This window comes from Lithobates pipiens, unplaced genomic scaffold, assembly GCF_037356315.1.
Source record: "Lithobates pipiens isolate NorthernLeopardFrog02 unplaced genomic scaffold, aLitPip1_a1.2 Scaffold_8, whole genome shotgun sequence".
NCBI lineage: Eukaryota > Metazoa > Chordata > Amphibia > Anura > Ranidae > Lithobates > Lithobates pipiens.
In genome coordinates, this window is record NW_027507903.1 from 488,796,953 (window position 1) to 488,821,831 (window position 24,879).

General features: G+C 46.1%; 1 protein-coding gene across 1 annotated transcript in view; it reads left to right on the forward strand.

Moving 5' to 3' along the window:
- Positions 1-606: 606 nt before the first annotated feature.
- The window catches only part of ARFGAP3 (ARF GTPase activating protein 3), a gene marked incomplete in the record, with an annotated part of 95,113 nt that continues 70,840 nt past the window's right edge, over positions 607-24,879 (forward strand). Inside the window, 2 exon segments of the mRNA XM_077469016.1 lie at positions 607-778; positions 18,898-19,016. Of these exon segments, the coding sequence (XP_077325142.1) occupies positions 710-778; positions 18,898-19,016 (188 nt within the window).

The window sequence follows — 24,879 nt, forward strand, 5'->3', positions numbered from 1 at the left end:
CTCTATTTGTGCAAACAAAATGATAACAATTTAATCTGGGTACAGTGTAGCATGACCGCGCAATTGTCATTGAAATTGCGAGAGCGATGAAAGCTGAAAATTGGGCTGGGAAGGAAGGGGGTGAAAGTGCCTTGTATTGTAGTGATTAAAGAAGGGGGACGCCGATACAGATTCTCCAAGGGCGCTGGAGACACCTAGGTAGTGGTATGCCTCTCGTCCCATGCAGTACTTTTGTTCTGACACTAGATGTCCTCACCCTTTCTGACTCCAGGATGAGAAGTCAGTTAGGGGCGGGCCTCAGGGCGGTGAGTCACACAAGTTACACTCCAAGCGGTGACGAAGCAGTCTGTAGGAGGCGGGGCTCAGAGCGATGGAGAGAGGGCCTAATTGTGTATTCAGTACGGGGGCGGGGTAAAGGAAAATTTTCTAGTCAATCTGAGTTCCTGGCGGTGATATAGTGGGCGGAGCTCGTCGGTGCGGTGAGTCCAATAGAGGGTGCGTCTCGGAGCAGTGAGGTAGTGGGCGTGTCTCGGAGCCGTAAGGTAGTGGGCGGGTCTCGTAGCGGTAAGGTAGTGGGCGGGTCTCGGAGCAGTGAGATAGTGGGCGTGTCTCGGAGCGGTGAGATAGTGGGCGGGTCTCGGGACGGTGACGCAGCCGGTGGTTGTTGACGTGGCCGTAGCAGTTGTCGGTGTGTCGGTGTGTCGGAAGGATGAGTGAGCCCCATAAGCAGGATATTGTGGCAATCTTCAAGCGGCTCCGGTCAGTCCCCACTAATAAGGTGAGCGGTCCGTGGGGATGGTCCTGCAGGGCCGGGAGGTGTCGGTGACATGAGGGAGACAAGCGGACGCTGGGGGGGAAGTCACCTGGTTAGTAACTTTAGTAGAGTGAACACAAGTAGACAGGTCATGGGGGGCGGGCATAAAGGGAGCCTAGTGATCCCAGACAGAGCAATGGGGGAAACAGCTGGCTGACACAGTGAGGTGGGTCACAGCTGGGTGACATGGCATGGGGGGGGGGGGGGCACAGCTTAGCGACCCTGCCAGAGGATGGGGGGGGGGGGTGGTGAGCTGGCTGACCTGGCATTGGGGGGGGGGGGGCACAGCTTGCAGAGGGAGGGGGGACAGGACATGGGGGGAGGGGGGGGAGGGGGGCACAGCTTGGTGACCCTGGCAGAGGGAGGGTGAGGGGACAGGACTGGGCGGTGAGCTGGCTGACCTGGTATGGGGGAGGGGGCACAGCTTGGTGACCCTGGCAGAGGGAGGGTGGAGAGCTGGCTGACCTGGCATGGGGGAGGGGGGCACAGCTTGGCAACCCTGGCAGAGGGTGGGGCGACAAGACATGGGGAATTGAGCTGGCTGACCTGGCATGGGGAGGGGGGCGCAACTTGGTGACCCTGGCAGAGGGAGGGTGGGGGTCAGGACATCTGGTTGACCTGGGGAGGGGGGGGGGGTGAGGTGAACTGGGTGGCTTGGGTAGAGTTGGGTAGGGGTGACAGCTGGATGACCCAGACAGAGGGAGGGAGAGAACATCTGGGTGACCTAGGCAGAATTGGGTAATGGGGACAGCTGGGAGAACAAGGTAGAGTGTCAGAAGGGCCAATATGGATAGCTAGATGACCCGGGCACAACAGACAGGGTAATAGACAGACTTGGTCCCCTGGGCAGAGTACGGAGGTTGTAAGTGGCCAGCAAGAGGTCTGGCTCAGCTGTGATGACCTCTTCTCATTCTTTCTACAAATTTCTCTGGCTGACACTGGAAGTAGAGGAGTGTCTGCTTTATATGTGATCATGTGGAGGGTGCCGAACACTTCGCCTCATCTGTATCTGGTGGAGCAGTGGTCATCAACCCTGTCCTCAGGGCCCGCTAACAGGCCGGGTTGTATGTATTACCTTGGGGAGATGCAGACTGGAATACTGCAATCACTGAGCAGCAAATGACCTGTGATGTATTTCAGTTATCTTGTAAACCTAACTTGTTAGTGGGTCCTGAGGACAGGGTTGATGACCATTGTGGTGGAGGATGAGGTCCCCCCATCTCTGGGCTGTGCTCAGTCTGTACATCTCATGAAGTCACACATGGACCTTCTCGCTGTGTGCTGGGATATTCATACAGGTGTGATTCCAATTCCTGATAAAAATAAAGTGGAATAACAATCCAACAAAACTCCGACATGTGGTGTATTGTGTTGTGGATGTTTTCAGTTATTTCTTTTTAGTATGACCTGATGATGATGATTTATTATTATTTATTTTTTTTTAAATCACTTTTAAGGATAGATTTAAAAAACAAAAACAAAAAAAACTTCTGTGTAAGAGCCGGTTCACACTGCGGGCGATGCGAGGTGACACCGACTTGCCTCGCCGCGACCTCAGCGGCGATTTGCGAATGACTTCTGTATAGAAGTCAATGCAAGTCGCCCCGAGGTCGCCCAGAAGTAGTACAGGAACCTTTTTTCTGAGTCGGAGCGACTCGAGTCGCTCCTCTCAGAACGGTTCCATTGTACAGAACGGGGGCGACTTGTCAGATTGCGGCGAGGCAAGTCGTGTCGCCTCGCATCGCCCGCAGTGTGAACTGGCCCTAACATAATCCTAAAGGGATAAACAAGCAATACATGACCATTTCACTTTTCATCTTGGAAAAGTCATAATGTTTTTTGTTTTAGTACTTTCTAGTATAAAAGTTGGTCTGTAGATTGTAATTGGATCAAGCAGTGCAGTGATTCCTCGCCAGTTGCCTGTGTTCTCCAGTGTACATCTACCATCTGTTCTTTACAATCAGGGTAAGGAGAACCAGTCACAATTTGCCATGAGCAGAAATTGCAGTATTCATTCTTAAATTATTGTCAACGTACCCAAAAATTCACCCAGCTATAAGAAAAACCTACTTACCAGGCCGTACTTCCATGCATACAACTGTCTGCATGCCTTCTGATCTTCTGTGCTGCCGTCTTACATTCACGAACCAACTGTCACTTTATGATGATCATACAATATTCCATTCTCCCACAAGATGGAAGGTAAGTAGGGCTTAAAATTGTGCCTCAAAGAGGACATCTACAAATATAAAATCAATCCAACTTTATTCCGAAGTTCAACTTAAAGTGGATGTAAACCCAATGTCACCCTTTCTAAACTACTGCCATAGGGGTTATCTATAAGGATATACATGCCTCCTGCATTTATCTTTACCTGTCAAATGTCTCCCCTCTGTCTGCTATGAGACCCAAAAAAAATGCAGATTTTGTGGGTGGGTCTGTTTTCCAGGGCTCAGTGGGTGGAGTTGTGATGTCAGTAGACTCCCCGCCCACCTCTACACTCCCCTTATCAATATGCATTTTCTACTGTGTATTTCTTACACTGAACTGCTATGATCACCAACATCCAGTGAAAAGACAGGAAAGTAACCACATGACTTCAGCATGCCCAATTATGCTGAGATGGGAAACATCCAATCCTGGCAGAGCAGCAGAAGAAAGGAGTGGGAGGGAATTAAAAAAAATAATGCATGTCTCTTAGGCTAGTGCACGAGATATGTAAATCACCTGTCACTCACAGCAAGGGGGAGGATTTGACAAAGTTTTTCTGTTTGTCAAGATTTATCTCACTGAACAATAAGAGGATTGCTCAGAGATGGATTAACTCTTTGTGGCAAGGCTGGGTTCAAATGATAGGAAATCTTATACTCTACATCAGGGATATGCAATTAGCGGACCTCCAGCTGTTGCAGAACTACAAGTCCCATGAGGCATAGCAAGACTCTGACAGCCACAAGCATGACACCCAGAGGCATAGGCATGATGGGACTTGTAGTTTGGCAACAGCTGGAGGTCCACTAATTGCATATCCCTGCTCTACATTATTACATAAAAAAAAAAAAAAAAGTACACAAAAGAAAATCAATTGCCTTTTCACAGCTGACATCTTGAAAACCTATCTGGGGTTTCAAGAAAGCATGAATGGAGCGACGTATTTCACAGTATTCTTGCTTCTTCAGGATCCACCCTGTTTTAATGAATGATGCAGCTCAAAGAATCTGCAGCAAAAGATTAACAGAAATAGAGGGGTACAAGGCTGACATCGTAATAGACTTCAAAAGATGGTATAGTACTTGTCCACTAAGATAAAGAACTTAACGATGCCAATGCATGCAGGCCCCGCCAGGTATGCTTCCAAAGTTAATATTAAAGGGTTTGTTACCCATTTTATTTAAGACTATGCCAGCCCATCTATTAGAGGCTGGCATAGCACATTATGTATTTCGTTTTAAAACGCTAGCAGTCTAAGTTACGAATTTCAGGAAACTTGCATTACTCACGGCCACTGTACAGCTCCGATAGATGTCTTCTGTGGGAGGAGCCATGATCTCCCTCTGACGCCAATCACGTGACCTGTCTCATGGCTGTAAAGTGGCTGCGAGTCACATGACCGGCCTGAAGACAGCTCTAAAAAGGTATTTAGACTGCTTGTTTTTGCAAAGGACTTGCCTAGTGTGGTATGCCAGCCTCTAATAGAGGCACATGCTTGTGCAATTGCCAGTCAAAGTAAACCACAAAAAAAATCAGCAGGGAAATGAATAGCTGAGAGGAGACCAAGGAGTTAATTTAGGGCTGATTAGAGTAAACTAAGTGTCAACAAGGGTGACATTATAAACAGAGCAACTTTTTATATAAAACAAAAAAAAACTTGCCAGCAGAGAAACTGTCAGTGAAGCCGAACTTGCAAGGGATGGCGCTATGGGTAATAGTACCTGTCAAAAACTTCTGGCTGGAACTCCGCTTTGTGTGGTGGGTGGGTTTTTTTTTTTTTGTTCCTTGACTGACATTGGCAGCAGTGCTTGGCCCCGCCCACTGTAGCTGTCAGCCGGGCAGAGGAGAAGGCCAAGGGGCCATGTGTGTTCCAAGAGACACTCTGATATAAGGTGTTTTTTATGCAGCACAGGGGCACATAGTGTTATATAACAGAGGGGATGGCATGCTTATACAATAGTGGGTTAACAACCACTTTAACTTGCATTATCTGGGTATTAAATGAACATAAAGATACAAATGTAACCATATGCTACATTGTATCTGTGTATAATCTGAGCAGTGGTGTTGATAAACACTGATCAGATTCAGACTGCTTTTTTGACAGCTGGAGCCGCTGACTTCTGAGTATATTGTAATGCCGGTGTTCTGTCGAAGTACCCGCGCATGCGCAGGATCTAGCCGCACTTCAGCTGATTTGCCGATCAGCTGGAGTGACGTGACCAGGGCGCAAGCACACATCGTAGGAGATATCACTCTATGGGTGATGCCATTTCACAGTCACAATTGAAACCTATACAAACAGCGGGGGGAGACCGTAGTTGTCAGAATGTGGCTTGCTGTTGCGGGACGACTTTACAGTGTGCTGATGGTCCTGTTTTGTCTGTGTTGCAGGGCAGGTTTGGTGTGTAGAACGCTCCCGGTTTGACCTGTGTGAAAGGTCGGGTTGCAACTCAGACAAAACCAGCTCTTCAACACAGCCACTAGCTGCTCTCCAGCAGCAGCGATGCACAATCTGAGAACTACGGTCTCCCCCGTTTTTGTATAGGTTTAAATTGTGCCTCTGAAATGATATCTCCCACCAAGAGATGCTTCCTACGATGTGCCCTGGTTATGTCAGCCCAGCTGATAGGCAAACCAGCTGTTGTACTGTTCCGTACGGCCCATGCGCAGTACATACCGGGCACTTCTCGATAGCAGGCACTTTATACAGAACACCGGCATCACAATATACTCTGAGGAGAACGTTGGTATATTTTTTTTTTTTGGGGGGGGGGGGGCAATCTCTTAAAGGCTATGCTCTCCTAAATAGTGCAGATTAAAAATATATATTCTCAACGAATGTGGCTAAGAGCCACTCAGCTGTTACCATTACCATCACTGCCTTCAGCGGCTCTCCTATCCCACCGGGAGACCGTAAACGAGCAGCCGACACGCTGGCTGGCCAAAGTCTCCAATCTATAGTAACCTGGAAGCAATGTCATGACATCACTTATGGTTTACTCGGCTGCCAATGGCGCCGATTTAAAAAAACTAGTATTCCAAAATGTTTTTTTATTTTTTTCTTAAAGCACCTTGTCCCTCCGTGCTTGCGCGTAGTAGTGCACACACATGTAAGTCACGCCCGCAAATATAAACGGTATTTAAACCAGACATGTGAGGTATTGCTGCAATCGTTAGAGCGAGAGCAATACTAATCTAGCGCTAGACCTCCTTTGTAACTCTAAACTAGTAACCTGTAGAAATTTTTCAAGTGCCGCCTATGGAGTTTTTTAGGTACCGTAGTTTGTCACCATTCCACATGTGTGCGCAATTTCAAAGTATGACATGTTGGGTATCTATTTACTCAGCTCAATATTATCTTTCATGTTATAAAAATTGATCTAACTTTTTTTTTTTTTTTTATCCCAACAAATTGCGTTTGAAAGACCGCTGCGCAAATACCATGTGACATAAAATATTGCAGAAATTGACATTTTATTCTCTAGGTTCTCTGCTAAAAAAAAAAAAAAACGTGTGTGTGTGTGTGTGTGTCCCCTTCCAGCACTCATTGGAGTGCTGAGATGTGGAGGAGATGGGAGCAAATGGCTCAGGCTCTTAGTGGTGGACTAATCTTGAGACTAAAATCTTGAGTTTTTACTTAAGGACCTCCCAATAGCAAATTTACTGCTACAGAGCAGCTGTTCTATATATACATGAATTTGCACTTACAGGTAGGGGCACGAAGCTGATCAGCAGGTGCCAGCCAATGGATGTCCACCAACACCTGCTGGATGGAGCTCTGCCTTTGCCACATTGTGACACAAGTTAGGCCTCTTTCACACCATAAGCCTGCTCGGATGTGTGTGGTGTGTTGTGTTTTTTTTTTTTTTTTTTTTTTTTTTTAAGGTGGATCCGAGCGGGCCACCCATTGACTCCTATGGGCAGGCGGATGTCAGCAGAGATGTGTCCGCTGACGCCCGTTTGCCATCCGATCCGCTCAGAGCAGACACATGGTGATACATTCGCCATCCCTCTGGCAGATTGGATGAGGTCTGATGACATGCTGACCATTTTCGTCCAATCACTCCATAGAAATCAGCGGCGCTCTGACAGGCCCCTCCCCGCTCAGTGAGCCGAGACGGACCTGATCTCCGCTGAGCCAGCGGATAACAACGGAGAGATCTCCCGCTGAACTAGGGGATCAGCTCCATGTGAAAGGGGCCTTAGAGAAAGAGAGGATCTGCTTGCTGAGGTCAACAAAGTTGTTACGATATTTTAGTTTAGAAATTGAATCACATTTTGTATAATCGTCCAATTTGTTTAAGCTTACAAATAAAATGAAGGCAATAATTGCATACTTGGATGTCTTTCCAAATTTATATTGTTTCAGTTTTGTTTGTTTATTCAGGAGGTGTATATTTGCGTTGAGAACTCCCAGGAACACGGAGTCACCTGTGTTTGTTTTTAATCTCTCTCTTTATGGTGTACACCTGCCAGTTTCCCTTGGAGGAATTCTAGGGGCTGGGGAGATCTGCAGGAATGTATTCACTTTGAGCCAGTCATTTTTATTAATGGGGTTCTAAGGTGAAAAAACACCTGGCAGTTACCGGCCATAGGGGCCACTCTGTGCAAAACGAGCTGCACAGTTGAGGTAAGTATGATATGTATGGCATTTGGAAAAAAAACAAGCTGTCTCCCACTTATCGGTCCCGCATACATGTGTAAATGGCGTTCACACCACATGAGGTATCACTGTGAACGTCCGAGTGAGAGTAATAATTCTAGTACCAGACCTCCTGTGTAACCAGGGGCGTAGGGTTGTCTGTGCCCAGGGCAAGTACCTTCTACTAGTACAGTATTAAACCCCTTATGGTACATTTTGGGAATTTTCAGGAACTGTTATGTTTGGTTTCCACCTTTTCCTCAAGCCAAACACTTTTTAGTGGCAGTAATGCGGTGCGCATAGTGTGCCACATCGAACAGTGGGTGTGGTCAAACTGCACTTGCTGACATCATCGGCCTGCCCCCAAACAGCTGCCTACAGCCCCCGGATGGCAACCGATTTGTGTGTCACTATCTTGGTTACTTGTGGAGCCACAGCCTGGTCTGAATAATGTGTCTGGGTTTCAGTCTGCCTGAAACCCGGACGTATGATTCAAAATGCACAGGTTCCTCTATTTACAGTCTCAGGCTCTGATTGGCTACCTGCAGCCTTTTATGATTTAGTTCAATCTGAGATCTTTGATTAAAGTAGTCCAAGAGATATCTTTTCAGATTCAAACAATGAGAAAAGGCTGCGGGCAGCCAATCGGAGGCTCAGGCTATAAATGAGAGCCCTTATATACAGCAGAGCAGGCAGGCAGCCAGTAATAACCCTGTAAGGTAGGGTGATTTAAAGAACAGACACCTGGGGTGGGGTGTCCCTTGTACCTCCAAACCCCCCCCCCCCCCCACTTGGAGTCATGGAGGGTAGGGGGACTCTTAATAACCTGTTACAGCAGAGTCGCAAGTCATGAAGCCATATGTAATTTACGTGGGCATTATTGGCTGCCTGCTCTGCCGTGACAGATTTTTAAGGGCTCTTGGTTATTCACAGCCTTAGCCTTTAATTGTCTGTCTCCAGCCTTTTATTGGTTGAGTCTGAGAGAGCTGCAGGAGTCAAAGAGCTGTCTCAGATTCACCCAATAATAATAAAAGGCTGCGGGCAGCCAGTTCGACTGCGACTGTGAATGACGAGGAGCTTACTAATTCTACTAACGGCGTTACATCAGGGTTATTAGCTGGCCGCCGCTCTGCTGTAAGCAAGGAAACCACCCCCACCCACCACACCAGGGGGGCAGGAGGTGTAAAAGATGGGTGGCAATAAGGATCCAGCCAAGAAATTGGGTGACCAGAGTGAGAAGACCAGATGGTGAGAGCTCAGCACACAAACCAGGGAGCAGGGGACATGGGAGGGAACTATGCAGCCATTTTTTATTTTTTTTGGCCCCCCCTCGGGGCCACTCTCACCTGTTAGCCGAGGGCGTGAGGAGCAGTCTGGTGCAGATGAGGGGAGCACTGGGCAGGAAGACTGGAAGATTTCATGAAGGTGACCCAGGTGTGAGCAGAGGAAGAGCTGAGAGAGGAGGGGTCTACCGGGGACAGGCTGGCCAAGAAAGGGGGCTTCGCAGGGCCACGGAGATGGGGAAACTTGCCTTCCCCTCTACTGGAGGGAGCGCACAGGTGGCTGCTGGCTGCAATTAGGGTTGCCATCTCATCGCTTTAAACCTGAATACGTATGAATTTCACAGGTTCTGAGGCTATATAAATGCAGATAAGGCAACAAGTACGTTTTTAATTACCACTTTAATCGGCCACAGAACCTGTGTAATGAATGTGTTCGGGTTTAAAGGGATTATGCAACTCTAGCTGCAATACACAGTTAAATGCCTGAACTTGGTGTGTCCTAGAGAGCCGCTCACTCACTGCCTGCTGACCAATCGGGAACAATGTAAGGAAGTACGCAGTCAGCTATGGCATCAGTCCCAGCACACTGAAGACAGTTCAGGACTAATTTTTCTGCCCCTCTAAATGTTGCACCCGGGGTGACTGCATGGGATGCCCCCCCCCCCCCACCCACCATGTTAAGGCCCTGTGTTAGACATCTATTTGCTCAGCGTAACATTATCTTTTAAAATTTTACTAAAACATTGCGTGTACTAATGTGTTTTGTTTTATGTGCTTGAAAAACCATGGCGCAAATACCGCAAGGCGCAAAGAAAAATAGCTAAACCCACTATTTTACTTTGTGTGTGTGTGTGTGTGTGTGTGTGTGTGTGTGTGTAATAAAAAAAAAAAAAAAAAAATATATATATATATATTATAGAAATGCAGCAGCTACTGTAAGTGGGAAAGAGGGTTGTACGGACTGTATTTTACTCTAACATTTATGCGCATTTATGGAAACTGTAAACACGGCTGCTGTGTGTTGCTAGTGATGCTGATAAAGCTCATTATCCACTTGCCAACTGCATAAAATCGTTACACAGCGTCAAAGTGGCTCTGCTGTGCTGGATCACGTACCTAGTAGTGTCCTGTCCGCAGGGATGTGCTGGATTGCACATTTCTTTGTGAAAGCACCACACCACTCAAACACTGATCAGGCACACATTTAACCCTTTGGTTGCCCTAGATCAACCTTTTCAACACAGAGGAACTCTTGAAATAGTTCTCTGGGAACCCCTGCTAAAAATTTAGAGATCCACAACTCGTGATATAATAGTGTGATTGGGAAGAATTACCTCCTTACAGATGGCTAAAAAGATCAATGGTGTCATTGGGAACTTATGTGAGAGGCAGAAATTGCCCAATACTGAAGGAACACCTAGCAACCTTTGGAGGAACCTAGTTGAGAATCACTGCCCTAGATGTTTAACCCCTTCCCAGCCAGTGTCAGTACAGTGACCATGCATATTTTTAGCACTGATCACTTTGTTGGTGTCACTGGTTGCTGATCACCGCCATTACTGCACAAAGCAATCAATATGCTTCATTGGATTTGTTATTTTTGGTAATAAAAAAATAAAAATAAATAAAAAAAAAAAATGTAGCAGAATATATATTGGCATAAATTTTATGAAGAAATTCTATTTTATTTTTTGTTGGATATGTTTTATATCAGAAAGTAACAATATTGTAGACTTTAGGTGTGTTGTGTGTTTTATTTATTTATTTGTCATTTCTTTGTTTTATTGCGCTAATAATAAAAAAAAAAAAAAAAAAAAAAAATTCAATGGTCTTCAAATACCACCAAAAAAAACTCTATTTGTGGGGAAAAAATGTATATATAGCGTGCAATTGTCAGTTAAAGCAGAGTTCCACCCAAAAGTAGAACGTCCGATTTAAGCACTCCTTGCCCCCTTACATGCCACATTTGGGGGGGGGGGGGGGGGTGACTAGTTTTGAGTGGGACTTCCTGTCCCACTTCCTACTTCTGACTACGGGCCGCTCGTCAACTCCTCCTCCTCTTCCCCCTAGGCGGGCCCTCCCCCTCTGCAATCTTCTGGGACACGTCACAGGTCCCAGAAGATTGCCTGTTCACTTGGGGAGCAAGGAGCGCCTGCCCATGAAGTTCACAGTTTCAATGGAGGTGCCACGGAGAGGAGGGGGAGGGGAGCGAGACTCCGTGCTGCTGGACCATGGGAGTGTCTGTTTATAAAGTCAGGAGCTACACTTTTTGTAGCTGCTGATTTTTAATAAAATTAAAAGCCTGGAACTCCGCTTTAAAATACCGCAGTGCCATATAGCAAAAAATGGCCTGGTCATGAAGGGGGTAAATCTTCCGAATGTCAAGTGATTATACACAATTGACCGTTAAATCGTTCTCTGAATTGGTAATTTCTTGGTACATGTGCAGAACTACTGCAGTTATTCAGAATTGCCCAAGGTCAATCTGCGCATGCGCCATCGCCACATGAATGACTAATTTTAGGGGGAGATGTTAATATCAATAGTGTACGGTCAATGGTGCTGCTGGCTTAAAGGTTTTTTTTGCACATCGTTCCTGAGCATCGATGGTGGCCATTAGGGTTCATGAACACTGCATGCGTACAGGTGTATAGTGTACTGATCAAAACAATACATTTGAGTGCATGAGGCCATAGCAAAGAAATGAGTAATAGGTTCTCTGTGTCTCATGAGGTCAGCTGGCCTGCGTGTCTGGTGATGAGCAACGCAGGAAGTTGTACAGCTCCAAGGTTGCGGTCAAAGGTCTTCAGCTGTTACATCAGGCTGGTGATACAATGTGGAACTTGGCCACTTGTTTGTCCTTTAATCAGTCTCAGGTGCTTGTTAAAACAACAAAATAATAATTTTGTGATGCATTGCTCCAATTCCCTGCTAAATTTTGAGTCCCCCCCCCCCCCCCCCCTAGTAATCTGTAAATTGATGAAATAAATCCTTGGTGAAGATTTTGTGGGTGGAAATTAGCCATTTAATGCAGTATTATTGTTACTACAATTGTTTTACTAACGTTGGTATTTTTATCCTGTGGAAATACCTGAATCTCACAATGATGAGGAGGGCACCTTGCAACGCATTCTTTATATTGCTGCTGACCTGCTAGTATTGAGTTGGCTCAGCAGGTCGCATGGGGTGACTACAGAGGTGGGCGCTTGATTATTCGCTACAAGTCTGTTTGGATATTGGATGCTCAGCTGGTCACATGACCTTTGTCATGGTGTTGCTTGTGTTAGCTGGGGTTACAATGGTATTTTATGTAAATGTATATGAAGTCAGCCAATCGGGCTCTAATACTTGATTTAGAATCTTCTACTTGTATTTGGCAATTATAAGGGAAAATTGTACTTTTAACAGTTTACCTCCACTCTAACTTTTTTTGCTGACATTGGATTTCTGCATTTATGTCCCCCTTAACAATACTATTTGTTACATACTTCAACTGTGGGTGAAGCCTAGTCATTGTATGCATTTTGCATGCTGCTAGATGGGTTCTAGTAGAAATTTTAATTGCTGCTTTTTTAGTGACAGTTCTAAGTGTCTGAATCACCATATTTAAACCTTATGATGTGCTGCCAATGGCATCCACAAGTGTTCCAGCCAACAGTTGCCTCCACCCTGTTAATGTGGACAAACCGCCTTTTATTGTTAACGGGGGGGGGGGGGGGGGGGGAACCTGTGTTTGGAAGTATTAAAATCAATAGATTTGTGTGCCTGTTTGAGGTTAATGCTTGTACCATGTTGCTTCTTGAGAACCACTTCTGGATAAATGCTGCCATTTAGCTTCCTGGGATTGGCCCCTTTTTTGTCATGGAGATGGAATACTTTAGGTTTGTGCTTTAATTTAAGTCAACAATTGATGTGTATTTCAAAAACTTTCTCTATAGTTAAATGTTGTGTAATGCAAAGTCATTTATTACATGAATGGAAACGGACTGCTCACCAGTACCAGTATTTCCTATAGCCCCCCATACTATACTTTTTTTTTTGTTTCTGTGGCAGTGACCACTATTGGTAGGTGCAAGGCTTTGCTTTCTCATGCCAGAGCTTAGACCCGTGATAACTGGTTATTTTGATGACTGTTGGTGTAATAATCTGGAAGCATCAAAGGAGGCAGAGCAAGCACAGATCCATAGCACTAATGAAGTAGAAGCAGTGAGATTCTTGTACAGCTTTCTCCCATCAAGGAGGATGGTAAGCAGTACAATAGTGACTTCACCAAATCGCACTCCAAATCTGACGGAGACTAGTAGAGGCAGCAGTGCCTTTTAGATGATCTTGCCCTGCAGATGTACAACTGTTAAGCCTCTTTCACACGGCTGATCCATTCAGGTCCACCTGTCAGTTTTTCAGGCGCACCTGAGCAGATGCTCCATAGAGGTCTATGGAGCGTCGGATGTCAGCGCACGACATGTCCGCTGACATCCGACCTGAAAAAGTGTGACTGAGGAAAAACCTACTTTCCCCAGTTGTCTTCCAGAACAGCCCTTGAGAGATGGAGTCCCTCCCATCGTCACAGGAAACACATTGCCAATCAGTTCAAAAGGCGGACCTTCAGGTCCCTGGTCAGTCATTTGTGTTTCCACCGTCGGAGGAACATGTTGCCGGGAACCAGGAGGACTACATCTCTCAGGGGCTGCCTGAAGAGGGTGAACCTGCGCTGGGGGACTGGGTCCTGTCCCACAGGTTCTCTGCTAGTCCATTTTTTCTTTTTTAGGGCTCGGGTACCGTCCAGCATTGTAGGATCAGACACGCTCCCTTCCTCTCTCCAGTGCCGAGGTGGCCAGCGTCAGGATGATGCTAGTTTCCCCTGAGAGCAGTGCGGCAGCCTGTGTCCTCCTCTGCTCTCTGTGCTGATAGCAGTGGGGGTCGGTGACGCTGTAGCGTCATTTCCGGCGGAACTGCGCCATCCCTGTGTGCCGAGACTTCCGGTTCCGGTCTCTGAAGGCACAGGGAGGAAGAGGAAAGCCCACGCTGTGCCTGTACGATCCCGCCAGCGTCCAGCTGCACCGGACTAGCGGCGGGACCCGGTCTCAAGGGGGACCATGGAGGCTAATCCCCAGGATGCTCCGGTGGAGGCAGGCACCAGTCAAAACCAGGTAGGCTGCTGGGCACGTCATTACACTGGTGGTTGGTGGTAGTGCTAAGGCTGGGACTTGTAGTACACCAGGGCGGTGTTCACTTAACAGGTCGGGCGATTGTGTGCGGTGGTGTTACAGCACAGGTGTTCCCTAGCATATTAAGTCTAATTACTAAGGATGCCCTCTTTCTTGTTTCAGACTAAGGAAGCCCCTAGGGAAGATATATCTGGCCACAAAAAATTTCCAAACTGTGGAAATAGGTTATCTTCGGGTTCTGGTAAAACCTTATGCAAACAGTGTATTGCAGGCATTCTCAAAACAGAGGCAGATTCCCCCTTGGCTAAGTTTCTTGGCTCCTTTAAAGAGGAAATGGCTTCAACTTTTAAATCCCTTTGTGATTTAATTACGGACGTAGGTACAGCTGTTTCCACCACTAAGACAACTACAATCTCCTCCTCACCATGCCTTATGACACCTAGTTCCGGGGAGCCCCGTATAGTCAGGGAGCATAGCCCCGTGTAAATCCTGAATCCTCTGATGTTGATTCGGATCAGGATGAGGATCAGGCTGTAGCTAACAAAGGCGCAAAGTATAAGCTTTCTCTTGAGGTAGAGGAGCTTTTGAGCGCCATTTATGATACGCTGGAAATTTGATGAAAAAGAGACTCAATTATCCAGGCATGATTTAATGTATGAGGCTCTGGGGAAGAGGAAGGCGAAAGTTTTTTTCCCATACATAAAGTACTTTCTGATCCTTAAGGAGTGGTCTGAACCAGATAAAAAAGTCTTCTTTCCCAATTCCTTAAAGAAGATTCCCTTTTGACGAGAGCCCAGAGGCAGTCTGGAATAAGAATCCAAAACTAGATGCACCTCTTTCCAAGGTCTCAAAGCAATCTGACTTAGCCTTCGAAGACATGGGTCACCTAAAGGATCCAATGGATAGAAGGACGGATGTGGTCCTAAAGAGGGCATGGGATGCCTCCATGGCCGGGTTAAAACTGGCTCTAGCCACATCTTGTGTGGCTAGAAATTTGGAGTTTTGGTTATCACAGCTGCAAGAGCATCTAAAAGCAGGCACTCCTAGGGCTGAGCTATTAAAGACCTTTCCTATGCTCTTTAAGGCCATGATTTTTATCTCTGATGCCTCCACTGATTCAGTGAAATTTACGGCTAAAATGGCCGCACATTTAGTGGCAGCTAGAAGAGCGGTATGGATGAAGACATGGGGTGGTGACACAGTGTCCAAATATCGCTTGTGTAGTGTCCCTTTTACAGGGGATTTGGTCTTTGGCCTTGAATTAGATACCACCTTAGAAAGGACGGCAGACAGGAAGAAGACTTTTTCCCATCAAAAAGAAAGATTTTTCAAGAAAATTTTTTCGTCCCTTTAAGGAACCCACCAAAAGGGAGGAGTTCAAGCCTAAAAAGCACTGGACAGGTCAAAAAGGGAAGGGAAAAGGGGGCTTACTTTTTAGCCGCCCCAGTGACATCAGGCTTTCACAGCTGCCCACCCTCAAAATTCCTTGTAAAAAAGCTCCTGAGCCATTCAGAGAAGGCCAGGGCTTTACCTTTGTTGTCAGGGGAAATGGTGGATCAAGAGGTATTGACACCAGTCCCCATTCAGGAGCAGGGGGACGGTTTTTACTCTCATATATTTGTGGTGAAAAAGCTGTCCGGGAAGTTCAGACTGATTATGAACCTCCGCTCTCTGAATCTCTCCGGTACAAGAAGTTTCGGATGGAGTCAATCTATTCAATAAAGAATCTACTCCAGAAGGGGGTATTTATGGCTACCCTGGATTTAAGGGACGCCTATCTGCATATACCTATAAGGAAGGAATGCCAGAAATTTCTTCGCATGGCTATTCAGATAGATGCAAAGATTTATCATTTTCAGTGCAGAGCTCTTCCATTCGGACTGTCAGCCTCCCCGAGAATCTTTACCAAAGTTCTCGGGGAAGCACTAGTTCCGTTAAGGCTTCAGTCGGTCTCGATCATTCCATATCTAGACGACTTACTACTGACGGCCCACTCGGAGAAAAAGCTCTCTCAGGACTTGGTTAACACAGCTCAGTCTAGGACAGCTGGGATGGATTATCAATCAGGAAAAATCCAAGACTGTTCCTACTCAGGAGATCCTATACCTAGGCTACAAAGTCAGCTCAGTGGAGCCAACGATGGTACTACCGGAAGAAAAGATTTTGAACCTGTGGCACAGAATCTTTTTTCCAAACCTCTTCCAAGTGCACAGTAAGAGAGATCATGTCAGTGCTAGGCCTCATGATGGAAGCCATTCCAGCTGTGCAATGGGCCAGGTTCCATCAGAGAGACCTCCAGGATTTCTTGCTAGATTACTTGAAGGGCAAGGAGTTGGAGGAAGAGGTATCAATTCCCAGAAGAGTAAAGCAGTCCCTCTGGTGGTGGAAGGACGCAGGGAACCTAAACAAGGGGGTTCTCTGGGTCTTGCCCATCAACTCTACTCTGACCACAGATGCGAGCAGTTGGGGTTGGGGAGCTCATCTCAACTCAGACTGGGCTCAGGGCTGGTGGACTCAGGAGGAGAGGCTTCTCTCCTCCAATTGGAAGGAGTTGGAGGCAATCCTCAGGGCTATGTTGGCCTTCCAGACCTTGCTACAGGGTCATCAGGTCCGCTCAGACAATATGACGGCTGTAGCATATCTAAACAAACAAGGAGGTACCAGAAGTCCTCGTTTAATATCAGTGGCCAGTCACATTTTTCAGTGGGCAGAGTCCAATCTAAAATCCATTTCTGAGATTCATTTGAAGGGGGAGATGAACTGCACTGCAGACTTCTTGAGTCGACGACAAGTTTCGAATCAAGAATGGTCGCTACATCCAGAAGTTTTCAATCTGATAGTAACTCACTGGGGAAGGCCAGTAGTGGATCTTTTTGCAAACGGGTTGAATGCAAAAGTCCAAAATTTTTGCTCTCTATGCCCAGGGGCTCGCCCCTTGGCAGTAGATGCTTTACAAACTCCATGGTCTTTCAGCCTGGCATATGTGTTTCCGCCTCTCCACCTTATCCCAAGGGTTCTAGCAAAGTTCCTTGCGGAGGAGACTTGCTTAATCCTTCTGGCACCATATTGGACCAAAAGGCCACGGTTTACAATGCTGCTACAGCTGTCGGACCAGCCTCCACTGAGACTTCCCTGCAGACGAGATCTCCTGTCGCAGGGACCTCTTTTTCACCCTCAGGTAACCTTGTTGAGCCTCTCGGCGTGGTTACTGAGGAGGAAATCTTGAGTAAGGGTCTGACGGATAGGGTGATTCAGACCCTGTTACAGAGTAGAAAACCAACTACCAGGAAGATCCTTTCATTTCTAGATTTTGTAAAGCAATCTCTAGACATAAATCAGTCAGAGTCAACCAAACTCCTTCCTGGGATTTAGCTGTCGTTCTGAAAGCTTTCTTAGGATCTCCTTTCGAACCTATATCAGAGTCCTCTCTAAAATTGGTCACATTCAAGACAGTCCTGTTGGTAGCAATCACTTCAGCCCGTAGGGTTAGTGAGATGCAAGCTTTTTCTATAAGAGAACCGTTCCTACAGATCTTGGAACATAGAGTGATTCTAAAGACAGACCCTGGGTTCTTGCCAAAGGTGGCATCTAAGTTTCACAGGTCGCAGGACATCGTCCTTCCTTCTTTCTGTCAGAATGCATCAAATAAGGAGGAAACCTTTCATTTGTTGGATGTTAAACATTGTATTTTAGAATACCTTTAAAGTAACAAGTCCGTTTTAGAATCTCAGATTCCCTCTTCGTCCTCTTTTCAGGTCAACACAAAGGACAGAAGGCCTCAAAAGCCACCATAGCTAGGTGGATCAGTTTAGCTATAGCAGAGGGTTATAGAGCAATGAACAAGGACCCTCCTGGAGGTGTTAGGGCCCATTCCACAAGGGCATTGGCGGCTTCCTGGGCAGAAAGGGCTGGTACTACCCCGGAGCAAATTTGTAAGGCGGCCAAGTGGTCAAGCTTTTCCACCTTTACAAAACATTATCGACTGGATCTAATGTCCAGTCAGGATCAGGCTTTTGGGAGGAAAGTCCTCCAGGCCGTGGTCCCACCCTAATCTGGTGAGTACTTGGGGATCCTCTCAAGGGCTGTCCTGGAAGACAACTGGGGAAAACTGGAGTTAGTACTCACTGGTAACTCCTTTTCCAGTGGTCTTCCAGGACAGCACGATCCCACCCTTTATTTTTTTCATAAGTTTAATACAATAACGATATTGTTGTGGTTATGTTTCTTACAGTTCCATCCTTCGGTTCTTGGTAAATGACTGACCAGGGACCTGAAGGTCCACCCTTTGAACTGATTGGCAATGTGTTTCCTGTGATGATGGGAGGGACTCCATCTCTCAAGGGCTGTCCTGGAAGACCACTGGAAAAGGAGTTACCGGTGAGTACTAACTCCAGTTTTTCCATCCGTCATAGGGGAGAGCGGCGCTCTGACAGTTCTGTCCCTGTGCAGAGATGGACCTGTCATCTTCCTGCTTAGTGAGGATCAACGGAGCGATCCCCGCTAAGCAAGTGGATATCCACAGGGCGGATCATCACTGAAAGAGCCCTAAGGCTCCAGGCACTGGATTGAAGTGCTGTTTTTCAGGACGAAGTCAAGATAAAAAGTACCACCCCCATATGCCTAGCTGCAGTGTATTAGTGTATTGAAGGATGGCTGACTTTCTTGTTTAAAGTCTGCCTGATATGCAGACTTTATTTTACCAATAAATTAAATGTTTTTTTATTTATTTTTTTGGACGCAGTGTAACGTCATTGCCATTTTTCCTTATGTTTTTAGGCATGCTTCGACTGTCAAGCCAAGAACCCCAGCTGGGCCAGCATCACATATGGTGTTTTTTTATGCATAGACTGCTCAGGAACACACAGATCTTTGGGAGTGCACTTAAGTTTTATTAGGTAAGCGCTAATGATGTTTCCGCTTAACTTTTATTAAAGTGATTGTAAAGTCGTTTGTGTTATATTAAAAAAAAACTTGTTATACTTGCCTGGCCTGTCGCAGTGGTTTTTCACAGGGCAGCCTGGATCCTCCTCTTTTGGGGTCCCTATTCGCTGCTCTTGGGCCCCTCTCTCCCTGTTGTGTGCCTCCATAGCAAGCAGCTTGCTATGGGGGCACCCGAGCCGAGCTGCAGCTCTGTGTGTCCATTCAGACATGGAGCTGCTGTATGGCCCCCACCCCCTCTCTCCCCTGGTTGTCTGACAGCCGTGGGCACCAATGGCGCCGCTGCTGTCAATCGGAGAAAGTCCCGGACGGCCGAGGGACTCTTGGACATTGCTGGACAGAGAAGGAGGCTCAAGTATTAAGGGGTGCTGCTACACACAGAAGGCTTTTTATCTTAATGCATAGCATGCATTAAGATGATAAACCTTCTGCCTTTATAACTCCTTTTAATACAATGGTTACATCTTCTTCAGATGACATTATCTGAAGGAAATCTTTGCTTGCTCAATGGCAGCTATCCAAGTTTCTGCTAAAATATTTAAAATTGAGGGGAAGGCAAGTATCTGAATGGACCACATCTGTGACTTGTCTAGCTCAAGCTACCTGTCCTCAAATGATTGCAGAGTGATAATATGAAGGCATAATCCCTGCATTCTTTGGTATGGCTAACTCTGATGGAGGCATGACCCAAATGTTCCCCTCTAGCTCTTCTTGCCACAATATTTTGCTTTACCCTGTATCTGTAGCATGAAATGGCTACAGAACCACATCTGCACTGTTTTTGTCAGTCTAAACAGGAAGTCAGGAGCTCACCAAGTTTCTGCCAGGTCCACATGTATTTGTGTTCTTGCAGCATTCAAAAAAGGAGGAAACCTGGGGCATATGCACGTATAGGAGAGATATACTAAATGTGTTTTCTTTATTTTGCCCAATCAGTGGTGGTGAACTTGGTAAATATGTGAGGCCTTAAGTGCAATGCCTAAAATGTCTAGAGGGATGCACAATAGTTTAGTTTTCATAAATTTGTGATACGTTAATGTGTGTTAAGGGCCGGATTAAGAGCATTATGGGCCCGAGGTAAGTATTTTGGTGGGCCCTTAAGGGCTGTGCATCGGCGTGCACCCTGAAGTGACAGGCTGCAGCGGCACAGGCCCAGTGCTATGTAACTCCCAGGCCTCCATAAGAGCCCTGCATTGCCGTGCGTGGCATGCCCTGAGGTGAGGTTGAAGGGCACAGCTGTGCAGACCTAACGCAATACTAAAGAAGCTGAACACCTAACTTCCATTAGGATTGCCCTAATGCAGAATGCAGGACTATTCAAGCCAGGGGAGATTTCTCCTTGTTGGCCTGTTGCTTTCTGTGCACAGCCTGTTCTTTTTTGCAGCTGGGCCCAGGGATTTTCCTTTCAGCGAATCGGTGCAGTGTGACCAAATTGTACAGTGGGAGGGTTTTAAAGGGACATTGTTCAATAAAACCAGGAATGCATAACGCAGGGTTCAGGACAGCGTAATACACAGAGCGCTGGGTTCAGGGGTTTGCTATGCACAGAGAACGCTTCTGCCCCCACATCCATACTTGCTCTGCATCCTTCTCTCGCAGATCTCTGCAGTCTGCAGCCACTTCTTAACCCTCCCTCATCAGCTAAGCTCTGCATTCTGCTGCTTCAGGTTTGAGTCCTGCTTTCCCACTGCCCTCACCTTTTGCACAAACTGACCCCCCCTCCCCTCGAAAGGAGTCAGTCTCGGCCTCCTATACAGTCCATTTGTGGATCTGCCTCTCCTTCACTGGACAGCAGCAGTCGGCAGTAAGATCGTCCAGCAGGGGGCATTGGCATTTGAGCACCAGGCTGCTTCTCAGCCAGCAAGCCTGCTGATGCCCATAACATATCCGTGCCCCAGCGGCTGTGTCTGAGTGCTGTGCAGGGTGGGTTTGAGGGAGTAGCGCGCTGTCACTTGTAGCACAGAAGCCGACTTCTGTGTTTACAAGTGACAGAAAATAGCAGTGACAGTGAATCTGGCCAGCTAGGACCTGTATTATGGTAGGTGCCTGGTGCTGCAGCTGCAATAGCCCCATGTTAATCTGGCCCCGCATGTGGTAAATCACGTGTTATGCAGTGCCCTTTGTTTTTGAATAATGCCACCAATTCACTGCTACAGTAAAGGGTAATGCACCCTTATTGCAGCACAACCCATGCACATGCTGTTTTTGTTGTGGTGTGCTGCATTAAAAAAGTTGTGTCTGATTTGATGCACTAAGTTTCTGAATGTCATTATGCTTGCTTAACCACCTTCCACCTGGCCTATTGTAATCAACTGGGTGGGAGCTTCCCCATTCCAGGTGATTCCTGTCATTCTTGCTGCAGCCGCACAATCTGTGATGAGCCTTTGTCCCTTGTCCCTGATTGCAGCTAGTGTACCTGTTACAACAGTGCAGGCATCATCGGTGCCCTGATTGCATCAAGTGTACTCATCACAACAGTGCAGCCATCGTTGGTGCCTCGATCAGCTACACCACTGTAGGTGTCATCAGCCAGTACACCTGCCTACCAGTGCAGGCATCATCACTGCCCTGATCAGCCAGGGCAGCTGTCATTTCCCTGATCAGCCAGTCTACTTGTCAGACCAATGCAGCCGTCATTAGTTCCCTCATCAGCCAGTCTGTCGCACCGTTGCAGCCATCCACTGTGTCCCTGCAGCCAGCGTACATGTCCAAAAATGTTTGAAATGCCTCCTTGCTCGTGTAAATTTTTGGAATGACAGATGAGAGCAGTGGGGCACTCTCGCTGTTTGATTTTGAGTACGAAACCATAGAGACCAGTGATTCCGTAACTAAATCGGAGAAGGAAAGGGTACCTAAAATAAAAAAAAAAAAGCATGAGGCTTTCTGAGGAGCAGACAACCACCAGCAGTGCTGTACATCATCCTGGTGAAGTGGTAGGCACCAGCAGCGCAGAACCCCTGGTTAAAAGGCCCATTACTAGTAGAGGGTATTGGGGCTCATAAATGTCTCCCAGAGGCACTTGCAAATCTGTTTTGGCTTCCTTCTAACTCTGCATCAACTATCATCATCAGCCAGGTATTCAGGCTAACACGGAAACATTTCCACCAATTAATAATTCCAATTTATTGTGGACCAGAGCAATAATTTTGCCCAGGGATACATCACAAGTAACCCAAATTTTGTATACAGCTCATCCATTTGAATCCTGGAAGAATTTAAATTGTTTGGGCCACACACTTGGCAAGGGACTTACAAAAAAGAATTAGGAAAACACTTACTAGTCCACAAACCCTATTCATTACATGCCACTGTATTCATCTGGTGTCAAGGCCTAAACCTATGCTTCCTCTATTTTAGTGATATTACAATAGATTATGCCTGCCCTGAAATCAGCCTGGATATAACCTTAGCAAAATTTGCCCATTTATTTATTGTTTTCCCCAGCAATGTGCTCAATTGTATATTCCTGACAAACACAATTGTGTTGATGAGTCCTCTGGGAATCTCAGTACATTCCCATTAAAAGGCCAGATATAGGGATGAAGCAAACAAGCTCTGTGAAAGGGACACAGAGTATATGTAGGCCTTTTCCATGTATGAAAGCAAAGATCTCCAGCCCCCTAAGTGCCCATCCTATATTGCAACCAGTGGAAAAATTGTGTGGGATCTTGCATTTCCACTATTCCAGAAGGGGTACAATATCTACCTGGGTTACTTTTACAGAGGTCTGCCCCTTTTCTGCCACCTTTTACCACCAGAAAACGTAAGCCTGCGGTACAGCACGAACAAATAGAAAGGGCTTCCCACAAAGGCTGCTGAACAAAGGGCTAAAGGGGAGTCGATGAGTTTGAGGAATGAAGTGTTGGCCCTAAAGTGAAGGCATAAGCGAGATGTAAATGTCTTGTCTTCTATCAACAACAAATGTTACAGCCCTATTTAGCAACCAGAAGGTCCCACTACTTAATGGTACAAAAAAGTTTCCTTACCTTTTTTTCTATTTGGCAATTTTATAATTCCTATGGTACCTAATCACAAGTCCATTGAAAGACCTGCCTCCTTTCTGAAATTTCAAGAGAAAAGTGACACTGCCCTTATCCACCTGCAAAGTCCTCTACCAGAAAAATATTTGCTCTTATGCAGTGAGCAGGCTGTAAGATTGACATTTCCCAGAGACAGGCCAAAAGACACCAAAAAAAATCCGGTATGCAGAGAGGGAGTTAGGCGAGACACCAGTTTTCATTATATCCAATGTTCCTCCAAACCAGGCCTATGCAAAGGAGACTTTTTTGATGTTGTCACACCTTACTAAGACATTAGTAAAGGTATGGTGAACATATTTCTGACAGCCTGCCATTTCTCTGTTTTTTACTGTCTGGTGATTGGCCTGCTCCCTGGACTGACGACCATGCTTCTGCCTGGACTGATCTTTTGCCCTGCCACGGTAGTAGTGGAATTCAAGTTAACATTGGAGTCTCACTTATGTGAGGGGCTCCAGAGATGTGTTTTGAGAGTGGAGAAAACCAAGTGGTTGGTGGTTTTGTTTGTTTTTTTCTGCAGGTTTTGTAATCGGGGTTTGGAGTCCAGAGACTTCAAAGAGCTTTGTGTGGGAAGAAGACTCTACCCCTGTGTTCAGGTCCTTACCATAACCAGGCTCTAAGCCTGATGTTTCTACCTGCTTCTGTCTGACCCTGGCCTGTTAATCGACCATGCCTCTGCCTTACTCATGAACATACTCTGACATGTTTATCGAAAATGCCTCTTGTCTGCAGACTGCATGCCGAGTGAAGGTAGGCCATCTGTTTTGGCATCAAGGCTTCATATAGTTTCCAAATGCAGAGCCGTTTGGATCTCTAAATATAACCTATTACCAATATTTATCTTTTTTATGGTCCTGGAAGGACTGCTGATTTATGTAGATTAGCTGATCTAATGAAGCTGGGCATAGATGGCTCGAAATTCAGCTGGTTCAGCAAGGAGTGGCTAGATATTGATCCAACTAAGGTTGCAGCGCTGTTTACTGTATTCTGACAGCAGAGGAGTCCCTACAGCAGGAATTATTTTTCTGCCCATGTTTGTGTGGCTAGGGAAATCAATTCAATCTTATTTTTTACGACCAGCCCAGTGGCTGATCGTTAAAAAAAAAAAAAAAAAAAAAAAAACGGATTCCTGTATGGCTAGCTTTAGCCATTAATGGTTTGTTGGCTGTGCCCATCCACCTGTGTAAAAAAGTGTGCTGTGCCTGAAAGCCTTATAGCTGGTGATAATTGGACTTGTGAAAGTGTGTTTTGTAAAGAAAAAATGTGTGAAATTCTTAAGTGTATTTATCTTGTAGTGGTACCTGGATCGACAGGTGAAATTACAGGAATTGGATGTAACTTGTTGCTCCGAAACCTTTTCATCCACAAATGGCTTTTGTTGAAATGGTGTCTCTGGGATCCTCAATTTATTTGGTCCTCGCACATTTGTCATTCCATCCATGGTGTAGTCATGTGTGCTAGAAAATGAAGCAATTTATTTTCTTAACCTTTTTGAGGCCTCTTGTACACTGCAGCTGCTAAACTGACTGTTAGGAGCAGTTGGGCGTGTTTTTTTTTATTTTATTTTTTCTGAAGCCCCTTAACTCTCTTCTATGTTATCCTATGTGTCCATGTACACATAGTCATTTCTCTGACTGCACAAAAATGCATTCAGGACAAGCGTTTTACCGGCACTTAAAATTAAATGTGGCCAGAATATATAAAAATTCTGACCAATGAAATGGCTTGCCTAAACTGGTTAAAAAAAAAAAAATGCAGTTTAGGTGAGTTTTTAACGCTGATT